Source organism: Dermacentor variabilis, chromosome 5 (assembly GCF_050947875.1).
Source record: "Dermacentor variabilis isolate Ectoservices chromosome 5, ASM5094787v1, whole genome shotgun sequence".
NCBI lineage: Eukaryota > Metazoa > Arthropoda > Arachnida > Ixodida > Ixodidae > Dermacentor > Dermacentor variabilis.
The window spans coordinates 45935033-45959020 of NC_134572.1; the positions used below are offsets into that span (position 1 = coordinate 45935033).

General features: G+C 47.9%; 1 protein-coding gene across 2 annotated transcripts in view; it reads left to right on the forward strand.

Annotated features, from left to right (window-relative positions):
• Positions 1 to 22003, forward strand: part of LOC142582517 (methanethiol oxidase-like) — a 142118-nt gene extending 120115 nt beyond the window's left edge. For both annotated transcript variants that reach the window (XM_075692335.1, XM_075692334.1), the window contains 3 exons: positions 1719 to 1784; positions 20945 to 21090; positions 21647 to 22003. In XM_075692335.1, coding sequence (XP_075548450.1) covers positions 1719 to 1784; positions 20945 to 21090; positions 21647 to 21856 — 422 coding nt within the window. In that variant the 3' untranslated portion in view covers positions 21857 to 22003. The remainder of the gene's footprint in view (positions 1 to 1718; positions 1785 to 20944; positions 21091 to 21646) is intronic.
• The last annotated feature ends 1985 nt before the right edge of the window (positions 22004 to 23988 follow it).

The following is a 23988-nucleotide window of genomic DNA, read 5'->3' on the forward strand; positions in this document are numbered from 1 at the left end:
TAAGGGGTGGGTCACCAAAGGCGCATGTTATATTTTTCCTTGATTTACTTTCCTTCGTTTACTGGTGACAGCAGACTGAACAAGTTTGGGGACAGCTTTAGTATAGGGCTCAATGTTGCGCTAGTTGGTGCATGCCTAACATTAAAGATATAAGCGTTAAAAAACACTATCGCAGGAAAGGAAGGACACACAGACAGGACTAGCGCTCTTCCTGTCTTTGTGTCCTTGCTTTCTGTGATTGAGCTTTTGGCGCTAAAATCTTTAATGTTGGTGATGAAGGCGAGACTTCGCTAGAACCTTGTGACACCAGCAGTAGTGTACAACGCTTCGCGAACTTTGTGCAGAAGCTCGGCTAATGCCGCCTGTACACGCATTGCACGCTGAGCAAACGAGATTTATCAAGGGTCAGAAATTCGAAGTACGCTATTAAAAGGAAACACAGTTTTCCGCCGACGCTAAATTCGCTGTTGCTTTCCGAGCTATTTTAAAGCGAGGATTTACCCCGACACGCGTTTTCGACTGCTCTCGGAAGACCTAGCTCGACGATGCCGGGCAACTAACGGGAAGACGTACCCTTGGCTGCCTCCACTGGCGTGTCCGTTGACTCTTGGCCTCGACTCGAAGGGACCGCAAGTATTGAGCAAGCAGCAGCACGAGAAAGCCGAGAACTCCCCCCCCCCCCCCTCCGCAGGCATTCCAGCTATTTGTTCTGATATTGACTGGACTCTTGCATCGTTAGTTATCATTAAACGCGAGTAAACTTTCCCACGAGGGCACATGCGCGGAAACGCAGTGTCGTTAAGGTGTGCTTTGCTCCACGAGGTGCACTGGCCTCGTTATACACGGCGCTCCGCCTGCAGCTACTCGCCGGCCCCAAGCGACGTCGTTTGTTAAACTCAAGAAGACGCGAACTATACTGCAGGGAAAAAAAGTGTCGCTCGCTTTGGCTGGAAATTTTTCATCCTTTAGAAGCCAGGAGAACACGGGAGAGGGCGCCAGCGCATTTTAGGCGGGGCATCGGCTGCTGAAGAGCGGTATATGCACAGGCTTAACGTTTCTCGTAGTTTTCTTTGGGAGAGTCGAGAGCGCTGCAGGCAGGCGCATTTAGAAGAGGGTGCTCCTGACGTTGACAGGGCCGAGGCAGCGTTGGAACGCACGCACGCACGCACGCACGCACGCACGCACGCACGCACGCACGCACGTTTGTTGAGTGATTTCAGGTCCTGCCCCTGAGTGTTGCCATTATCGGCGTCTTAAAGCCGCATGAAACTGAGCCTACGTGCTCAAATACGGCAGGTAACAGCATTTAAGAACGGTTTACGTATAAACAGTACTGACGCCAAATTATTACATTAGAAGAGTAAAATACAGTGGCCGTAAACAATACGACAGGTTCTAAAGGCTAGCTTTTCCCGGAAAATAATCTTTATTGTTCCCGACAACAACGTGGTGATTGTAACAAGCAAAAGTGTATCTTTCCATAATTTAAGTATTTAATGCTCGCCATTGCCTTGTAAATGCGCACTGAAACGTAACTTGCATAATTTCTGAGCATATTGTTACGTACATCTTCCTGCGTGTCATGTTGCCGTCATAAAGTTCGCCAACTCTTGGCGTTTCTCGTTTTGTACTGGCGACTCCCAGGCTTCGTCACTTAATTAAGTCAGTTATACCTTCGCAGGCTCCGCTCGCGTAACAAATCCGACGCAACTGTGCAGGTCTTCACGGGAGGCTCCATTTACAGGAGCGGACCGGTCAAGGTGCTCCACGACGAAGAGCTGAAGGTGCGTATTCCAAGGCGTTTGAATTCTGCCGAAGGCACCGCGTCCGTGTTGTTTCCAAGCATTCGTTACGGTAGTTTCAGGACGTCACAGTCACCTCTGCAGACGTCGAACCCGCAACCTTTGGTATTAATTAAGGCGAAGTTAAGGCACAGTGAATTAAGGTAGAGATAATTAAGACACTCGAACTCACGTCCTTTGGTGGCAGTCGGACTTGCGATTTTGCCTTGTGACATAATGTGTAAGCATTGCACAGCGGTCGCAATGCTTGCGCGTTCATCCGCTTAGGGATAACTAAGTGCCGCCTGATTTTTTTTTAACGCGGAATTATTTGATTCATTCGTTGTTTATATTTGTACACGGTGGCAAGATAAACAGCTGGCCCCGCTCAAGGATCCAAAAAATTCATTTTGTGTAGGCGATTTCAACGCACATTTCATTTCTCCGCCAATGAGCCGTTGATACAAAAGCCTTTGAAACGTGCTAGCCTTTACCAAAGTGTGCTAAAAGTGAACTGGTGAATCTCCTTTTACATGCTCCCGTATAAAAAAAAATCGAGCAAAAAAAAAAAAAACACGTTGACGATTAAGATGGCACGATTTGTGCTCCCATGCAAACCTCATTTTAAAGATCTACTGAATTTCCACAGCCTAACCAGAACATGGTTTAGAAACCCTAAAATTGTAGTGTATACTTCCACAAGGGCTGTACGACTCTTGTCGCTTTCATAGCCCTTTACTCAATTTGATGCTTACTTTATTTATTTATTTTTATGTGCCGACATTTAATAAAATGCTGATGGGTTGCCGTTGAGTTCCTGTATACGTTAGAGACCGTCTCTATATAAACTCAACAAAGGATAACGCATTGAAGTTCAGATACCATTTCTTTCGAAACTAAATGTATTGCCATTACTATCCCAGCCATCTGCCAACTTAGCACATCCGCGCCACCGGTGCGAGATGCGTGCGCTTCTTGGATTAGCTAGCATGCTCACGAATTGGCAGGTGGCCGGGATGGGGATAGTTATACGATTTCGCTACGGCTATGACACCCTGATCATATGTAGAATCTATTACGCGAATTTTTCGAATCTGTTGAGAGGCGGACAATGACGACATCTCCTTAACGTATTTCTCTTGATTAACGTACCTTTTCCTGGTATAAGGCGCAGCGATCTACAGAATAAGTTCTGGAGCACGGAAACTCTACAGGCTGTCAAGTTTGTCCTTATTTTGACGCGCAGTGATTGCGATGTACGGTATGGTTAACTTTTAAAGTGAACGTATAGTTGGTAATAAAGCCAGTATAAAGTAAATGCTATATCGAGAGGGAAAAAGAAGGCTGATAGGACGCGTTAGGATAATATGTATGCGTTAAAATATAGTGTCACGGGGTAGTGACGGGGGAATAATACAGCGGCAGAGTGTGAATGATGAAACTAACTTTTTATTGCCACAAAGCCAGTTACACTCAAAGCACAGCGATAGCGGCCAGTACAGTCAGTGATCATCGAAACCCAATCTGCGGGGCAAGCGCGTCGGCTTTTATGCGTCGCTCATCGAAGGTTCCAGAATAATCGCTGGTGTACCCGTCTCTTCCAGAAAGTTCTGCACAATTCTCTTCGCGCATATAAGCAATCAGATTACACAAGGTTCAGTGACAACAGACAGCGGATAGAACAATCGATAACATTCGAGAAACTTCCGATACATGCAGGCACATCCTGCGCTGAGCGAACAACGTTTGTTTGACGACGAAATGCGGTCACACGATAAACGAGTACACGTGTAAATAGTATGCTTGCCTGTCTGAAGCTGGGAGTGCCAGCAAAATAGAAAATGGGTTTTCTCGTTAGGACTGCACCGTACGGCACGTAACGTAATCCACCACAGAGGAACGCCTGTTTTCCCCGAAGTGACACGAAGTTCACCTACTTTGGACGCGAACTCCTAGTTATGCCGCAGTATGTTTAATGGTCATCATTGAAAAGAACGGCTTCGATTTACATGCATTGAAAGGTATCACCTTGCGTCAAGAGAAAATGCCAACTACAGAAAAATGTGCCAGAGGGGATTATACTAAGCCCTAAGCGTTCCTTTCCACAGACCCTGGGACCGTTTAGGTTCACGGCCTTTCAGACGCGTACACTACAGGGCAAGAGTCGAGTTCCTCTTCTGAGAAAAAGCGCGAAGCAGGATACCACTATTTCGAACGGGGCACGTGTGTGTCGTGCAAAGACGGCGACTGCCATTTGCGCTGTCATCGACGAAGGTGTCTTCTTACACGCGGCATGGTTCGGCGAAGCTGCTATGGCAACGCACTCGCAACGCTGAACCAGAGGCGGCACCAGCAGCCTACTCGATGACGCCACACGTAGGATCGAGTTTACGTCCCTGTATTATGAGTCAGTAACCAGAGACCTCTTGCAAAGAAGAAGAAAAAGAAAATTCACTATGCAGTTACCGGGGAGGCCTTTCCTTTGCTTTGTTTCGTTAGCGTACAAGTGCTCGCTGTTACCAAGATACAAAAGAAGGCATACGTTCATCAGCGTAACTCGTACTAAATGCGAGAGAAATGCGCTAGGACTACGGCCCCACCTCAGCGAAGTCCCGGATCCACGATTTGAAACGCGTTCACTACACTGCAAAACGTTCAGGACCTCACTTGCCACACGTGCTGCCTCTTCGAGGAGCGAAGTGTAACTGACGGTGGACCCATGGTAGGCCGGAGCAAAATGAGGTCACGGCAGCCACGGCCTCTTCAGCACTGCTGCCATTTCCCTCTCTCGAGCACACATGCACAGCTGCGCTGTTCCCTCTCCCTCGTTCCGAGCTCCGACTGGTTTCTAGACCGCCCACGCTCTTTTTAAGCTTGGCAGCTTGCCCATCACTACCCTACCTCTACCACGTGACCAGCATCCCACACTTACACGTATGCATTTTTTTTACACTTTCTCTTTCCTAATGCTAACGCATTCAAGAAATGTCGTTGTTCTGGAAGCACGATGAGTGCCGCCTTCGAGACCTATTAGCTGGTACTCCTGTCAAAGATTTAAAAAAAATTAATAAAGTAAAAGAAAGACGGATGGCTTCACAGACAAAAAAAAAAACTGTCGGATAAAATGCATGCTACGATTTAGGTTGGCGTCGTGCAGGTCATTTTCGCTGGCTGTTAAGGCGTGGGCGGTTCTGTCGGTGAAAAGAAGATGTTGAAGAGCTGGGTAGGGGGGAGGTGAAAAGGGAACGCACCGATTGGTTCCTCGTGCGAGCTACAGAGTACGACAGCTAGAAGACAGAAAACAAAGTTACAGCGCTGTCAAAACCGCAGCAAGGCAGAAAATAAACGGCCTTCGTCCGAAGCGCGATGGCGAGCATTCAGGAAGCGTAGGCACTAGCAGGCACGAACGAACTGAGATCAATATTCAATTTTTCGGTCAATACGGACTGTTTATGCGAAATGTAGGAAAGATGACGTGGCCGGCAGTAGCACCGGAAGTGTATTTCGTCGTATAAACGTACTTCTGCGAGCTGCGATAAAAAAGAAAAGAAAATGGTAAATAAAAGAAAGAGGACGAGGTAGGCGTGGGAGGAATCAGTGACTCGGTAGCGTAAACAAACTGCTAACTTCGCGGGTTGTTTGCAAGCGGCGACGAGAGTAGCAGGAAAAGCAGCAACTAGAGCGGATAACGCTGGTCTTCAGCGGCTTCGCGACGGTGCCATGGCAACGCCGAAGCCGCCACCGTGCGTCTGCTCCTGTTCCGCCCTTTTCGAGAGAGCGGCAAAGCACCAGGGCTCTCAGGTGAAAACAGTTTTACGGAAGATTAAATCGAGAGCGTGCAACTAATTGCCGAATGGTACAGGCCCCATCCACTTTGATCGAAAACAGGCGCATTCCCGGAAGCGGTGCCAGAGCGGCCGCAGGCACATCTGCCCCGCCGTCGCAACTAAGTTCGGCGGGCTGACTTGCTTTGCTGCTTCGGCTTCCCTGGATCTGGTTTTTCTCCGTGCTTCCGCAGGCTTCTTCTTTGCCCTGTTGCCATGAAGCAAGAAAACGGAAATATCCTGGTTGTAGATGAATAAACTAAACCATTAGTTATCGTTCGTTTGGATCCTGAAAAAATACGAACTGATCTGACGCACTTGCTCCATGCCGCCATGCGTCGGCCCCGAAGGGACTGTCGGCACAGCGGCGACCGCCCCCGCGTTTCGCTGAGAAGGACGACAAATAAACGATATTGCCCTATTATAGTTATTTGCTTTTTACTCCTTTTTAAATTTAAATAAAAATTTAAATATTTTTACCATTTCATTCAATCTTACCTAAATCTAGCCATGCAAACCATTAAGCTAGCGGGAAGGAAGGAATACCGTTATGTTTTCGTAGCGGACGTTGGCCAATCCTTCCTCGTGGGGATGGTATCGTGGGTACGTGCCATGCATTAAAGGCAACAACATTCAACGACTGTTAGTGGGTCGCCGCCTGAATCGCATCAGGCGATTGAAACTCACAAGTTGCGCCATCTGGGGAAGAGCGTTCGCTCCTCTCTACTGAGTAGGGATGCAACAGGAGGCCGATCAGACTTGTCAGGGCCAACTGCAATGATGCGCACCGGTTGCTTCGTTTGTTCTGTCAAAGGATCTACATGAGCGCCCGCGCACATTCGAGCAAAACCCTTATGTTATGTTCGTATGCTAGAGATATACCACGAGGTGCACTGAAAAGGCTCCAGAGGCAGCTAGTGTCCGCCGTTCATATATCTCCATCATATATCGAATCGTGATACAGTTTTGTTTTGTTTTAATCTATACCTTGAGAGTGAACCCGCCGTGGTTGCTCAGTGGCTATGGTGTTTTACTTTTTTAATTTACTGCTTGCACACTGGTAATCTAGTTCCGCACAAACGATGTGGGAATTTATAATGTTCAGTGTGCTGCGACATAGCAACATTTTTTCAATTTTTCAAAGGCTTCTCAAGCCTCTGTTTGCCTTAAAGATCAATGCACAGGAAGGCACACTGATCAAAATATACATGGTAAACTTGTTGCTATTCCGAAAGTTTTATTTACGAGTCAAGCTGAGTTAATGTTCCGCTTGTCTTCGTTGAAATCAGCAGCGCGCGTGTTGCAGTAACATGAGAGAGAGAGAGAGAGAGAGAGAGAGAGAGAGAGAGAGAGAGAGAGAGAGAGAGAGAGAGAGAGAGAGAACGGCTTTGAAGTTGACTGAAAAGATAGCAAGGCTAAACAAGATTGCGTCTGGTTTGCCACTCTGGCGGGTAAGAGGAAAATATGTTCCACGTGCTCGTGAGGAACTGCGCATCTTGGCAAAGCCTGAGTGACAGGGGGCCCGGGCTGCGCAGCAAGCACGCCCTTCGGTCCAAAAGTGGTAAACAATATGTTGCGGACTAAGCTCGACCACGACGTCAGAGACCTGAATCACGATGGTTATCACTACGGTTTCACGCAAGGTGGCCCATTGTCCAGAGCTGTGGCACATGCATCGAGCTTTCGCAGTCAGCAGCTAGATAGCAGCTAGATTGGCTTGTTTTATCGCGTTTATTTTTTTTTTGCAACTTGCGCACCAGACAGAAATACAGGACAGTTGTTTGCTTTGGGCAGGGTGACATGCTACGCGAACATTCCTGTAGTGAAGAGTTACGCGATAAACGTAGTGAAGGCGGGCTCTTTATTCGCTTCATCTCTGCTTGTGTTGCCACCAGTAGCCTAAATCGAGATCCTCGCCTCGCGAGGGCTTCATGGTGATTAAAGGTTTGCTTGGGCTGACGGCTCATTGGCATGGGAATGTAAAAGAGCGGATAATTTACGAGTCGTAGTAAATGCAGCTATCGAGAAAATAGCTCTATTCTGTCTTCGGCTCGTTGCAATGCGGCAGGCTGTTAGGGTTGGCGTCTGACACCACGTGGCGACAGGTCATTCACCCTACCCTCTGAGCCGGAGCCCACGGGCGACCTCATCCCCTTCACCTTCTCTTGGTCGTGGCATCGTGTGTGCTACCTCATCCCCTCCACCTTCTCTTGGCTGAACCCCACGGCGCCGGAGAGGTCATTCACCCGACCTTCTCCCCGGATTCGTCGAAAAGAGGATCGACTTCTCCTACCCTTGCTCGGTATTGCAGGAGGAGGGGCCCTCTCTCCGTGCCTGTCACGTGTCATCGACGGAAGCAAGATCCCGCCCACACTTGTAGAGAGCCTATTTAAGGGGCTCCGAAAGAGACTTCATACTCGGGACTTCATACTTCATGCTTTTCTTATTTTCTTTCAACTACCTTTGAATAAACAGTGCAAGTTTCGCACTCGGAAATCGTCTCGCCCCTGCTTGGTCACCATGATCTACCGGATGCCTGCAGCCCGCCGACAACGCCACGCTACCCAATAAGTAATGTCGGTCGAGCTTCGATAAGCAGGCGTCGCTACTTCTCGGCAGCAGTACGGTACGCTACCCTGGAGTACGCAACAAGGCCTAGCTTTTGCTGAGGTGTTCTGTAGCACTTCGTAGCCATCAGATAAAACGAATCCCTCGCGTGCGAAGATACTTCAGAATTATATGTTCCTGAACGCTTATGGCCACATAGTGCCACGCGGTGCTGATGCTACAGGTAGGGTTAGCCTGTCGTACTTCGCCGGCAATTTCTCCGCCTGAGCATCCTTTCCGCGTGGGAGTTGTCACAAGTCGATCAGTCCAGTCTCTCGCAGAAATGTGAGTCGCCTTCGTGACACCCTCTTGAGCACTGTATGCCGTCATTCTGGGAAAGCTAGCTGTGTACGTTCGCGAAGAAACCATGTTTTCTCATGCGATCCAGAGTACTCTTTTTTTACCGAACATGAGCGCTTGCAGGATGAGATAAGCTGCCGACTTCACCTCAGTTGTTGCAAGATGAAGGAGCACGGCCAACCCTAAACATCTATGCAGGAGTGTATAGACCAATCCTGTTCTTGCTCTGTATTGGAGGTCAGCTTCTGTGCGGCTAACTCTTTGTCGAGCGTACTACATTACTCATGGACTCAACAACGCTAAGAGCTCACTGGCGTGTGCGTGTTTCCTCATGCAAATGTGAAACATCCGACGACGAATGTTGCGAACGTTTTTGACATCTTAAAATTCAAGAATAAGTTATTGACTACATCAAATCAATGTTGTTAGCTACTTGAAAGCACTTTTTGCCAACTTAAAGGGGGCACAGACATTTCTTCACAAAATCGAAATGGTAAAAATAACTCTTCTACCATGAATGCCGGAACACTGCTGAGTACTAAACCTGTTTGGTTGATTATCGTGGATACAGTTCCGCTAAAATAATATGCCGTTGAAAGACTGCAGCTGCCATGTAATTTCATCGTCACATCGCAGCCCATATTGCGCTCGTCGTCGAAAATTAACGGAGCAAATATTACGTAGTTACCAGGGGTAACGTGCGACCTGTATGCGATAGACAAGGGTGCGTTGTGTTCATACTTCTTCGTTTTTAGCTTATGAAGCTAATTCTTGAGAATTCTTTCTCTCTGGGATTTCGGGTATGCTTTGAAGACATACTTAAGGCTGGCGGCGAATTCGGCAAATAGCACGAGTGAGTTTCAAACAAGCACTTAAGTTACGCACATACATTTGCTTGACCCTTAGATCCAGGAATTGATCACTTTCAGAGTGCGCTTAAGTTATGCTAAGTGAACTAAACCTTCTGAAATAGCGCACCAAAGATCCAGCTGTGGCACAAGTTATAAAATAAGTGTCTAAATATTTATAAAAAAATGTGGAGTGGTCAAAGGCGCGAAAGAAAGGACCAACGAAAGTCGATCACTTAAAAAGTAGGCCCACATCTGCTGCACCTAGAATTCTAACCTTGTTCTCAGTGAATATTAAAATCGCGCAAGAAACAAATAGCCAGCTGGTGTTGGTTAGGATGATCTTTGTAGCTGACCTTCAGTACGTTTTCAGTACGTATATTGCCCTATTATAGTTATTTGCTTTTTACTCCTTTTCTTTTATTCTTTCATGGATTATCTTAAAGTCTTGCTACGTGATTCATTTCCTTACATCTGCAACTTCGAATTTATCCTTTCTCGCAATTTGCAAGTGAAATTTAATTTATCTGGCCATCCAAATCTAGGCCGTCCAGAGAGCCCACGATGCGGCGACTAGGTTCGGCCTGCCCATCCCAAGGTGGAAGCTATGCGATGGAGCCACGGGCGCTATTCGAGATATGCGATAATCGCATATCTCAGGACCGTCAATAAAATTCTTCCTTCCATCCATTCATTAGCTTGATCCACCTGATTACTGACCAATTCCCCTTTTGTGTAAGAGCTATGAGTTGGGAGGAAAATAGAACAAACAAATCACGCTCTGTGTACCTACCAAAACGCCCATAGAGACACGATGTGTGGCGTCGACCTCAGCTTTCGAAGCCAGTTTTTGCTGAGTCTATGTGAAGGATAAACTTACAACTTGCCGTGAGACGTATACCTAACAAAACACAGTTTTTATAAAAAGAAGCAAATTATTGTGAGCGTGACGGTAAAACAACCCCTATCGCGCATTGGTCTTCCTCTTCCAGTACTTGATGTGAACTCCATCTATTGGTGTGAACTCCGTTGGTCGTGTCAGCAAGGAAGTATTTTATATTGTACATAAGCTACATCGTTTCTACGGGGATGCATACATGGTAACACTGTTTTCCTCATTATTAACCTCATTATTGACATTTTATTTCCAGTTTTCTTGTACTCCAATGACTTCATCGAAAATTGGCATGAGCGTGTTACAAGGGGTGAATGCGTTTTGAAAACGACTCAAGGCGCCACCGCCACGCCACGGCGCGTCAGCCTTTTTAGCTGCTTCTACAATATTCAACAACCCATCAACTCGATCCAACTTTGCGCAAGGTGGCGATATCGTCGTCAAATCCTGTGACCAAGTGGCCACGTGATTCGTCAGCCATAAATATTTTTACCATTTCAATCAATATTACCTAAATCTAGCCATGCAAACCATTAAGCTAGCGGGAAGGAAGGAATACCGTTATGTTTTCGTAGCGGACGTTGGCCAATCCTTCCTCGTGGGGATGGTATCGTGGGTACGTGCCATGCATTAAAGGCAACAACATTCAACGACTGTTAGTGGGTCGCTGCCTGAATCGCATCAGGCGATTGAAACTCACAAGTTGCGCCATCTGGGGAAGAGCGTTCGCTCCTCTCTACTGAGTAGGGATGCAACAGGAGGCCGACCAGACTTGTCAGGGCCAACTGCAATGATGCGCACCGGTTGCTTCGTTTGTTCTGTCAAAGGATCTACATGAGCGCCCGCGCACATTCGAGCAAAACCCTTATGTTAGGCTCAAGAGGCATCTAGTGTCCGCCGTTCATGTATCTCCATATATCGAATCGTTATACATCTTTTTGTTTTGTTTTAATCTATACCTTGAGAGTGGCCTGGAGTGTATCCGGCAAGTAACCCGGAGGCAGTGATTACGCGTGAACGAGGAACGCACAGCTGCAGCCAGGAATCGGGCAAAAACTTCGTGTCAGCAGACATACCGTAATCGCGCAACTCTCACAAATGAAGCACGGACGACGCGAGTGCGTGTGGCCCTAGCATGAATGCGCGTGCGCGTTTCTCTATCTGTCGTTGTGCGTTTGTCTGTCCTCCCGTCACCGTCGGAGCCCCTACAGACAGGCTGGCTACATGAATGCTTAGAGGTTCAGAACTCTGAGCACGCAGTGCACTGACGCGAGAACCCGGCGAAACGGTGAACAGACCAGACGCGCTAGTGCAAGTAACCCAACTGCCCCTGCCACCGCAGACGAAACGCGAGAGGCGAAAGACACAGCAGTGAGCAGACCAAGCGAAAGCCCTGGGACTGTTTCAATGAGATCGGGAATGGAAAGGCGAGACAGACCAAAAAGAAGCAGAAGAAGAAGAAAAAAAAAGAGCATCGTGGAGTGGATAGAGGCCACGTCTCCAGAGGGGTGCTGAGTGAGTTGACCGAGGAAGCAATTTCTTGTGCACCGTCTCCCCAGCCGACGGTAGAAGCTGGCAGAGAGTGCCGTCATGCTTGCCAGCATGAGCTCCCTCCGCAGTGCTGGCAGGCACTGCTGGCCTCCAGAGAGACGGGCTCGTGTCGGGTGTCGACGAGGTTGCAGCTTATGCTCGGAGAGGAGCCGACTGCTGCTTACCCAGATTACAGCTAACGCAGAACGAGAGAAACGCGCTCTCGCTGCGGGTGGGTTGCCACGTGGCATCGCTTCTCTCGGCAGCGCGAGCGTAGGCGGGTACAGCGAAGACGGAATGAGGCCCTAAGCGTGAGAATTTGGAAGATGAATCACTGCTCGCGCCGACGCGACGCTGCCCATCCGTAGGGGCGAAATTAGGCTTTCGCTTAAACCTCGTGTGGGTGCGTACATGGTGGCTGTGCTTGCCGTATTGCAGCCCGGGTAGAGCGCCGACTTCCCAGTGCCTCGCAACGTTGGGTGCCTCGCGTGCGACGGAAGACTGCGCGCTTCCTCCCCGCTTTCCTCTCTTTCGCGCGGGCCACGATAGCCGGTTCCCCTCGCGCACTGTGTTATCGCCCTTGAATATTATATGGAACATCACGGCGACGGCGACGGCAGAAATGCAGCTCGAGTGTCCATATAATTGCTATCGCAGTAAAAGGTTGAAGAAAGGTGGAACGAGGAAATTGTACTGGTATTTTACCTTGTGTTTTCCGCGGGATCGAGGCCATACCGGAACCGCGTGACAGGGCCGATTGACTGCACTGTTATTTGCAGAAGCAACTCAAGGTTTATGTCATGCGTGCCGGTCAGTTAACACCTTATTTATACTGGGACGTTGCTCCCGCAACAGGAATTAAGATAATTAAAACTGGCGGCTTCAAGTGCCGAAACCACAATTTGATTATGAGGCACGCCGTAGCGGGGGACTCCGGATTATTTCTGACTACCTGGAGTCCCTTAGCAGTCGCCTACATATAAGCGCACGAGCATTTTTTGCATTTAACCCCATTGGAATGCGGCCGCCGCGGCCGGGATAGAACCTTTGACCTAGAGCTCAGTAGTCCCAAGCCATAGCCACTAAACTACCGCGGCCACTGGCTTTCAGTGTGATTGGTTCGCACTTTAGGGGCAGTCGTGATGTTGCATTCAGGAAAGCCGCGGTTGGTGGCCCCTTTTCGGTTTCACTTCCAGTTTTGATTGCCGGGCACACTGACGCGTGTTATGTGGTGAAATGCCTCCATGCGTACTGCAGTAAAATTTTTCTCATGGCCAAGCTGCTGGCACTTTACGGTACAGCACATACTGCCTTAATAATGAACTAATTTGGGAGCGCAGCGCTTAGGCGGCCGTTCTTGCGGCGAGCGTCGGTGTCGGCGTTGTCCTCGTAACCGAGCGAACGGGCCCAGTGCAGGACCAAAGCGAACGCCGAGCGCAGCGGGAGATGTTAGACGGCGATAGCGAGGAGGGCCCGAAGCTTAGGAAAGCAGAGGAGGAGGGTATGGTGAAAGCGTGAGGAGAAAAGCGTAGTGCCGCGCAAGACAGGCTTTGCGGCGACGATGGCAACGAGATGGTGTCAGAGTAGCGCACGTCGTCTGTATGGAAGCAAAGTGCTGCATGAGTGGAAGTCTGTCTCAAGCGGCTGCTGTGAATCGCGCCCACGCGTCACCCACGCGCTGCCTCTCCTGATCTCCCGATGAGCGAGGCAGTCGCGATACACTTCGCTCCGCTTGCAACGTGCTGCATGAGACAGATTGTCCGCGCCAGCCAATATATCGCGAAATGGAAACACGTATAGAGCTGCACTGAAATTTCTCATTAGGGATTATCGCAACTGTCAGTGAATGTTGGGGGGATTAGAGTTCGATCGTGACTATATGTTCAACGTCTTTAGCAAGTATTAGATGTGTGGCACACAGGCAGCAGCACCGTGAAATACTGGCATCGCACATTAAATTTTATCATTTTATGAGGACAATTTGTCATAAAGAAATGTACTTACTATAACGCGTGTGCGAAATGGTGATGCGCAGCGGAATGAGGCAGAACTTTCTGAAGATGAAATGTTGGATTACGTTGTCGTAACTTCGTTTGCTTTGTTCGAGCGGCGTGGCATTCATGTTCGGTGATCCGTTTTTGTTCCAGTAAGGCGACGGGGTTCTCAGCCGTCTGAGCCGCGCAACGATGATGAGCGACCTCGGAGTGCTTTTTACGCTTACGTGCGCTTTTCCGAGAGCCGAAACTGCACTACCTCTGGGATGGCCACATTTTGAATGAAATACGAAAATCATTTTGCATGTGTGAACCAATGATGTGTTTTTCTTTTAAAGAAAGCCTGCATCTTGGCAAGTGCCGCATTACTATATAGCTGCGATGCCACGAAATGGACTACCATCACTGAAACTTCGCGAGCCGACAGCAGTGCCATAACACAGTGTATAGTCGGCGTAGGAAACAGTTTTCACTGGCACGGAAAATGCGATTTTGTGTCGGCAAACACACTGTTGATTCTGACCTGACTATGCCCTCATGGCACGCATTTGGCTTAGGCAAGCGCTGACACAGGCGCGCGTCTGTTATGACTCAAAGTGTCATGCCATTGTCATGACTCCCTCCCTCTCTCTCTCTCTCTCTCTCTCTCTCTCTCTCTCTCTCTCTCTCTCTCTCTCTCTCTCTCTCTCTCTCTCTCTCTCAGGCGGTGTCATCATATTTTAGTTTCATACTCAAACTACCACAGTGCCTCCTGGCTATCGCTTGTTCTCTAGAACGACGAAGCATAGAGAACCAACAGTGCTTCGCAAAAAAAAAAAAGAAAAAGATAGGAAACTGAGAAAAGAAAACTTAAGGAAGATAGTGTACGCGTCATATGAAGGCTGGACTAATCTATAAATACCGGAAAGAGGATCCCTTCTCTGCATAGACTATCTTCAGGCGACAGAATGCTCCTCTGTTTTAACAGCGATAAAAGAACGCAGCTGGCACATGTGTGAATAATGAAACCAATGGATCGCTTTCGCTATATTAAAAAAAAAAAACAGGAAAAGAAAAGTGCTGTTGTCTTTATGTACCTTTAACATTTGCACGATTCGCTTTGTGACCGATAATTATTCGCGTTCAACGTTTGTTTACTTTCTCACGTCCATAACACTAAAACATGAATCAGGTGAAGAAAGGAGAAAGCCTAGCAGCTGTAATGTATTTGCGGCCTGCGCACAATTGCGTTCAGAGGGCCTAACATCTGGCCCTACTGCAGCATGACTTGGCGCATACGGAAATGGCTCTGAACCGGAGCTGTGGCGACGTTCACGAAATAGCATCGGTGACGCCGCGTAGTTCCACGTTACGTACAGTCAACCGCAAAAGTTTGCGGGACCCAGGATCTGCCAAGAAGCTGAATTCTCACGAAGCGTGGTCACACAGCCACGAATTAAATGTTCCAGCATGTGGTAGCCTTCGCCACCTACACAGTGATTCATTAAATAAGTGTCATGCCTTCACAATGCAGGAATTCACAATTGAAGGGGAAACCGCATCCCGTAAACTTTTGCTGTTGACTGTACGTAGCTTTATTTATTGAATATTGGAGAGGCTCTAAGCGCAGCGCAGCGATTGTAGCCTGTTGCAGGGAGTTTAGTATACACATTCGAATTCTTTATGTGGTCTGTATTCAGAAAGTAAATTCGTATTAATAAGAAATAAGTCAGCTTCTTAACCGATCGTGCCCGAAAGCGCAGCCGTGAAAGTAATTCCAACAACAGCGAATGCAGGTAATTTCTACCGTTTACATGTACTTGTCAATAAAGTTTTACCATACCATACCATACAGGTACTTGTCAATAAAGCTTTACCATACCATACCATACAGGTACTTGTCAGGAGAGGGCGCAAGTTTTTGCAAACCGACTTCTTAGGACTGAACAAAGACCATGTGGTTATACTTCGTAGGACTGTGCTTACAGGGGCAGAACTTGTGCGAGCAATGCTTAATTGGCCATTTTTGAAGCTTTCACCCTCGGTAAATCCTGGCCATCAAAAAAATTTATTACATGCCAGGCCGAAAAATAGATGCAGGAGAAGTGATTCTAAAACTAAATAAAACGTTGTTGACAAGCGCGTTTCAATTTGAAAAAATGAGGCCTTCTCGGAATAAGACATTCCTTGGGTTGTAAAAGAAATATGTGAGAACACTTGTACATATGAAAAATTAAAAAATAGAACACGTTCTTTATTAATATTTAATCCTAACCTAGCTTCAATTTGCGTGGTCCACAACCTTGTTCTTTTTTTCAGTACTTACGTTGTTGAAAAGATGGCGTGTATCACTCCTCACGTGACACTCCAACTTCTCATGCAATGCGGCAATAGCGAACACAGTGCATAACGTCGAAATTCGGAGATAAAACGTAATTTCTGTGTACACTTCACATTTCACTATACACGAAAGAGTGTCCTGGAACCTCGAAGACCACGAAATCAATTGAATACTTTGTCAACCAAGTCTATCGAAGAGGCAGAGGGTACGAAAGGTGCAGGCATTCTGACAGCGCGTAAATCCACAAAGAAACGCTGGCTGAGCTTATAGAAAAGGCCGCGAGACGAGGCAACTTCATGTTGCGAGTTCCCGTGCGCTCCGTCTACGTCATCTATACGCCAGACTCCGAGCAAGTCGTGCGAGGCTCCCGCCGTGCCTGATTAGCGCATTATAACGGGCGTAACTGCTTCGGCAGCTGCTTACTGTGCACGTGAAATGAAACAGTGATGGCTAGGAGCAGAGGAGAGAGGCGGGGTGGGGGTAGTGGGGGGGGGGAATCGAGTTAGAGTTACGCCATAAACTAAGCTACATGCGCTTAACTCAACCCCCCTCCGAGGTCTCCTTGCCTCATTGAACGCGCCTCACTCCACTGCATCCGCAGATGTAAATTCCGGCCATTTGTTTTCCCCCGCTTGTGGCCCGCCCGCATTCAAACTCTTGCGGCAGACGCATCAATCTTCTGTGCGCGAAATAAACAAATGAGTAACAAAGCCACACAAGCTCGGAGGAAGGAAACACGATGGCCAGATATAACTCTCGTGTGGTCGACCCTTCCTCCCGCAAACTTTTTCCCACCGAAAGCAGCGGGTTCCGCTACGCAGTGGTTCTAACGACCGCGAGTCCTTCCCGCGCGCGCGCGCATTCCTAGAGACGCAAGCTTAATCGGCCCGCTACTGTTTGAAACCAGCGCATTGCTGCTCGTCGACGCGGCTACCACTGTTGCGAAAAAGCTTTCCTTGGCAGAAACCGCCGCTGCCGCGCGCGTTTTGCACGTGAATATCGAGCAATAAATGCGAAAAAAAAAAAAGAAATCGCCATCTTTCCGAAGAGAACGCTCCGCGAAACGGCGGAGAGGAAGCGTTGCGGCTAAGAGCGCGCTCTGTTTTGCCGTCGTGATTTGACAGTCGTTTGCTTTATCCGCCAACGCATGCCGGTGGTTATGCGAGGCATGCGAGGATGTATGCGTCCAACTTGCGTAACAAACCGTCGTTTATAACTCGCAAGCGCGAGAGTTCTCTTTCGCAAGAACGTTTCGACTTTAGGCACGCTTTTTCGCCCAACTCGCAGAACCCATCTCGGTATGACTGTCGACGTTGATGCGATTAGCATTGAGGCAATGCAGCGACAAACTGTATTGCTAAAAGCACCTTTATTTTCGAATCTGCAGTAGGGGAAGTATAGGCTACGGTGATCGCATTAGTACACGCATAAGAGTCGCAGCACCAAAACAGACAACGCGTATACACACACCTTCGGATGCTATAAAGAAAACTTTACAAACCGGAGCCAGTTATGTCCCTTTGGCGCTGTATAATTAGGGCTCAGCTTATATCTGATTTCGAATGAACTATACGTCGCGATTATGCAGGCGTCCATATCAGGAGTAAACCTTATTCGTTGTGAGCCAGAAGAGCCGGCGTGCTAAATTTTGTCAATTGAATGTGCACATGTGCAGTGCGCTCACAGAAAGTCGATATAGGTTAGAAAGGCAGATACAATTAAGCCGTCCGTTCTTGCAGGCGGGCATTCGCGGCGCATTGCGCTAAACGTTGGGTTGTTATGCTTAAGGAACACGTGCCCGTGTGATCCTGGTTAGATTTCGCCCTCATCGAAAAACTAAGGATCTTTTTTTTTTCTTTATCGAGGGGGTCGGGCAAAACGGTTAGGCGTGGGTTAAACAGGCACGAACACGCCGACCGGAAAGTGGGCGAAGTGTTTTAAGAATGGTAATTGCATTAAGAGATGAACAACCGCGAATGCGCAGGACCGTGGTGCTCAGCCAACCAGAAGCCGCCCTATACTTCATCGTATTCGCACGCTGTCAGGGCGAGCTACAGCCTAGCGACAAAAAAATGTGACTGGCCACATCACCAAAAATGTTCATTCTGTCATGCTCGTGGCGATGTAAAACATTGATAGTTAGATCTCTCAAAGAGAAACAGAGAGAGAAGGCTGGGGGCGAAATGGTAGACACGGAGGTTATCTATAGGGCTTATCCCTATGGGTTGCCTACCCAGCACTGCGAAATGGAGAAGCGTAGGAAAAGGATTAAGAGAAACACAAAGTCGGGGCTTGTTGTGCACTGAATCACTGACGTATGCAAATTACCAGCACTGTGTCACAGGCGGTCGTTTGAGGAGTTGCATCAGCGTTCTCGAGGCGTTCCGCAGCTGCGCTGCTCGTTTCTTTGACCATACTCTCAAGATTGCTCCAATTTAATCGCAACGGTGTATATACTCGTTTTTCCTTATATTCTCCATAAACTTGTATATTTATGGAAATAAATTCATTCAATTCAATTCAAATAACAGAGCGGCTGCATGCGTGCGCTAATATGGACGACTTAGCCTTTGCGCAGGGGTGCAACATTTTTCCTAAAAGAGATGTTCTGTTTCCACCTGAAGTTTCTTAGTGACGACAATATGCTCAGCGAGTGCTGACGCTTGGCGTTGCAGTTGATAAACGTCACTAGTGACTCGATATAGTTGTAGGGCTCAGTTGGTACCAAGCGGATTTGGTGGTGTGGAGGCGTGCTACTTATGCTTCGTCTGGTCTACTTCACTGCTCCTTCCCTTACTGATTTCTCTCGTCAGTATCGGGCGATTCCTGACTTCTTCACGCCACATATAACATTGTGACACGTTTTGCCCAACCAACGTTGAAAGGAGACGCTTGGCGGAGAAATCGCCGGCATGCCTCTGCAAGGCTATATAGCTGCGGCTGCAGTTAACGTCACTCTTCTGTGTTTCTGCATGCCTAACCTCACCAAACCCAAGGTATCATTTTTGCTACTGTGTGTTTTATACCTAAAAATTTTGATTAGAACGCGGCAGATTTAGTGCTAAGCCCACAGTAACGTTTTTGATGCGCTGGACAGAGTTTTCAATCGCAGATAGTTCAACAAACTAATTACTAAATTAATTACAATGATAATTTTTTACTCAATTAACAATTCGTAATTTTTCGCATGAATGCGCTTCCGTGGTCAGGAATAAAGGTAAACACGTTGGTATTATTTTTCTTGATGTGGGGTTGTGTCTGGGCATTGTCGGGGTTAAAAGTTGTTGTGTGCTTGCGAATTTCGCTAATTTAACGAAATTCCTCTTTGGTCTATCTTGTTCGCTGTAATTGACACTAGGCACAAACAATTGCACAATTCTGGCAGTTGTCCCTTTTTTTTTTCTTTAACGCAACCCTCGGCCACAAGAGACCTCATTCGCCCTGCATGCATGGTTATCTGAATGCGTCGGGCCATATAGAGGCCGGTATCATAGCGGTCGTGCCATCTCAAAACGATTACCCCCGAAGCGCACATTTTGCGACTATAGGGACTAAGGCGTCCAAGTTCACCCGAAGCTATACAGAGCTCCGAGCTGTGGCGCCGAGCGGCGCGTCCTCATAGCCATCGTCTTGCTCGACGAAGCGCGCGTCACCGATGGCTCCCCGAGGTGCCACTGCCCACTCCGCTTATGCGCGAGTTTGGCCGGCGCCATTTTCTTCTCGCCCGGCACTCTCAGCCCTGCAGTGAGGGCAGTGCTTCCATTAGTGTCGTCGCCTCTGGTGACTCCCAATTAATCGAGCGGCTAGCCCTCGGCGCGTGCCCGAAGCAGCATTTCGACGGCGCGTCGCGGTGGAACAGAGCGGTCGACACAGGCGCCTGTACCAGCGATGACGGCATTCACAAACGGCGGGGCAAAAAATGTAGCTGCGTTGTCTGCGCGACGCAAAAATAAGAGTGAGAACTGTCGCGCTTCAATGGCGCCTAGGAACGTTTTTGGAAGCCACGCATACGCCATCTTAATCGCTATACTTATAATCCCCTCATATATATATATATATATATATATATATATATATATATATATAACACTGGCTTGAGATACAGCTGATAAGACAGCGCACAATTATCTTTCCGTGACTTTAGTGATTAAATTGTGCTCGACGTTGTATCGGCCGACCCAAAACGTCCGTTACACGCTATATACTCTTGATTCCTTTAATTCCCGGCGTCGTCCTTCTCGAACAACATCACAATTCATTTCGAAAAAGACGTTACCACGCCGTTGTCCACATAATGAGCCTCTCTCGCCATCTCAAGCATTATCACTACAACTATCGCAATGCGTTCAACGTTTAGTCGCTTCGACAACAACGGTAAGTAGACCTTTGCTCTGAGTTTTGACGCGAGAGCGTTAAGGGCCCCGTGTCGTACAAAATCCGGCGTCGGCGTCCGAACCACGCGTACCCAACCACTCTCTTATCACCAAAGTTGCTTACACATTGTCTTTCATTGTTTAAAAAGTTATTCCTCGGAATTGTGAGAATAGCAGCACACAAACAAATGTCATGAAACAAAACACCGACAGCGCGTGCCTTCTTTGTCAAATTTTCTCAGATTAAAATATCGAAAGTGCGAAACAATAACAGAACATTGGCTCACGCTAGAGGCCGCATTTCTACCAGAATGCTCGCCTTCGTCCGTAGATTTTGCCGATAGCGTTTCTGTTTAAGCATTACGGTTACATACGCTGCAGTTGCCCGGAAGCATGAATGCTATCGCATTCCGCTTTTAAAGGCGAAGCTTAAGCGTCCTCCAATTTTTTTTCATCTCTCATATTGGCGCAGGGCCAGCCCGCCCGGTGCACGATACAGGGCAAGCCTGTGCGGGGAGCCGCTCAGATGCTGCAACTGAGCTTGGACGGCAAGCGTTTGTACGCCAGCACGACCCTTTACGGGCCGTGGGACAAACAGTTCTACCCCGAGATGTGGGAGTAAGTAAACGGCGGTGCTCTAAGGACCGCCATTTAGAGCTGAAACATTAACCTTCCTTGCTTATGTATCTGGTGCCTGTTCTTCCTCTTTACAATACGTGGATTCAGAGCGCATATATATTTAATTTAATTTTAGCTTAAGTTGTCTTTGACTGGCAATTCAGTACAGAAGTGAGTGGGGGGGGGGGGGGGAGGGGCAAGGACAAAGGTTACTGGTTCCTATTGCACTCTGACTCGGTTTGCAGCGATGCTGAGGCCTCTCGACATCGGAGCCACAGAATAGCCAAGCTTAACATTCAGTTGCTCTCAAAGCAATCGGAGCAGACAGATAACGAGAATTCTGTCTGATCTCGTTCGCGCTCGCAGTTGGAAATACGAGAGCGCTGTGGAGCTCTCGAAAGCGGCCAGTCGAACTTATGATAAGTTTGACAACCACTTCACGATGCTTGCGTCTTCCGCGAGAAATTTTTGCGTAGATTCACCACTATCCCGAGTTTGTGCCACCGGGATATGAACTTGAGTTTGTCTGACTTAAGCATTTGCCTTTTTCCCGCAGGGAAGGCGGCATGGTAATACGCATGCACGCGGACACAGTCAAGGGAGGCCTGACCATCGACCAAAGCTTCCTGGTAGACTTCGCCGACGAGCCCGAAGGACCGTCGCTTGGCCACGAGATACGATTGCCTGGGGGCGATTCAACGTCCGACATATGGACGTGACAGGCTACGCACACAGTATACGGCCCTTGTGCAGACATTATAGATAGGGTTTCGCCATTTCCCTTTACAACAGAAATGCAGATATAAAGTATACGCCGAATGTAGGTGCTTTCATAAAGTTGGTTTATGCTGAAAAATATCACTATGACTGGGCATTTGGGTCAGTTTAAAAAAAAATAAAGAAGTGGTGTCTACACTCTGGAATTCTATCATATGAAACGACCTGAGCGTGTGAGTAGTCCAGAATTGGCGCGATATTGGTACGCATTTATTGGAGATAGAGCGGAATGTGTATTAGCGATGATTATACTTACAGATACACTGATTTTACCGCAAGTTTTGCTACTCCACTGTGACGAAAATACCGAGTCCCGATGGGTACCCGCCGAATCACAAACTGGAGTCTTTCCAAGATTCCTTCTTCACAACACAGAGAAATCAACCATTATAAGTATTACATGTACAGCACGTGCGCCAAACATACACCGTCAAACGCATCTGCAGATCCACTGTCGCGGACCACAACATGTCTGTCTTCTGTCCTGCACCGCACGTTGCTTTAAACCTTGTGCACAGCGATGAAGCACATGGAACCGAAGGCATAATCACTACTACCCTGGAGACTTGGAAGGAAATGGTTCCACTGCTGAAAACACCTTTTGACACTCCTTTTAACAGCAGTGGGCCAGAAACTTTTGGTTGCACGAATGCTCTGCTCGAAAAGAAACGGTAAAGCCGAGGTAACTTCATGAGTATCACGTCTTTGGCATTTCGCCGGCAGGAGTAGGTGATGAGGTAGAATGAAGAGTAAACGAGAAGCGAGAGGAGTTAACATTTGTCGCTAGTCGCGCGCACTAGTCAAGAAGTACCGCGTCAATAAGTGGACATCTAAGTCAGTTGCCTTCAGATACCGAAGAAGCGCTCGTGTGATTTGCGGCGCCAGTCTTCAGGACTTCAGCATTTGAGTTATCGTCCAGTCAGCTCAAAGTAAGCCGGAGATTCTGGCGCTGTTCGCACAATCGAAAAGAGTTGCAGATATTGTGCTCTGGTTTCTCCTCACCTCCGCACTGAGCGCACATAGGAGGGGTACGCCATGTTTGTAAGATCTTGGGGCCTTGCAGAGACGCCGATTACTCATTTTCTACGACGTGCATTAAAAAGAGGGAAACACTGAGAAGAACAAAGTTATAGCGATACAAGAAGTACACAATAAATTTTTTTTTATTTGATAGCTGCATGTATTAGTGAAGGTTACTCCGTCGCACTGTCCACACAGCGAAGCGATGTTGTGTCACATACTGAGCGATTTGGTGATGATTGTGACCGCAATGACAGATCGAGGTTGTGTACTTAGTACATTTGGTTGTGTATGCATGGGAGTGAATTCGCGCTTCCACCACATCTGGGAGCATGTCCTCAAGACTGCAGGCGAAAACTTCCCGCCACGGGAAGCAGCGGAGTTCGCCTACCGGCGCCTACCCTCATTTATTCCCGAATATAAATTTACAGCTTTTATACGGTCTTACTCGACGTGAAGAAACCTTACTGTGTCACCTGCGAGTAGGTGTTTCTTCTGTGAACACCTAATAATTCCTCATTAGAATGGCGGACAATAACAGTTGTAACACATGTGGCATATAATAAACTAAAACATCTCCTCATAAATAAGGTTACAGGCTTGCCCTGCGGACAGCTATAGAAGAATGCGATGACAGGTGAAGGTCTTGGGACTGTCCGCGACGTAAAAAGCCACAAAAGTTCTGCGGCCTTTCTTGAGATACGCCAGCCTATATATCAGCTTGCGACAAACATGACAACGAACACTTCAGTGCGTGGGTATGCGTGCACATCGTGAACCTCTTTCCTTATCTTTCGGTGCCCTTTCGCCGAACTTCCGAATGCAGGGCAGCCAAGCGGGCTCAGCCTGGTTAACGTCCCTGCCTATATCACTTTTTCACTTCTGTCTCTTTTCCTGGCCTGCTTTCCTTTTGCTTTATCTTCAGCGTTGACTAATTTACTTGGCGGAATATAGAAAAAGAACTGCTGTCAAACACGATGATCCTCAAGTAGGTCGTAATTGGGCCATTGATGCTTAGTCTTAGCATCAGGAAACAATCGGACGCGTGCGTTGGTCAAGGCAGTGTGGCACTAAATCCGAATTTAAGCAGCTATTGTAACA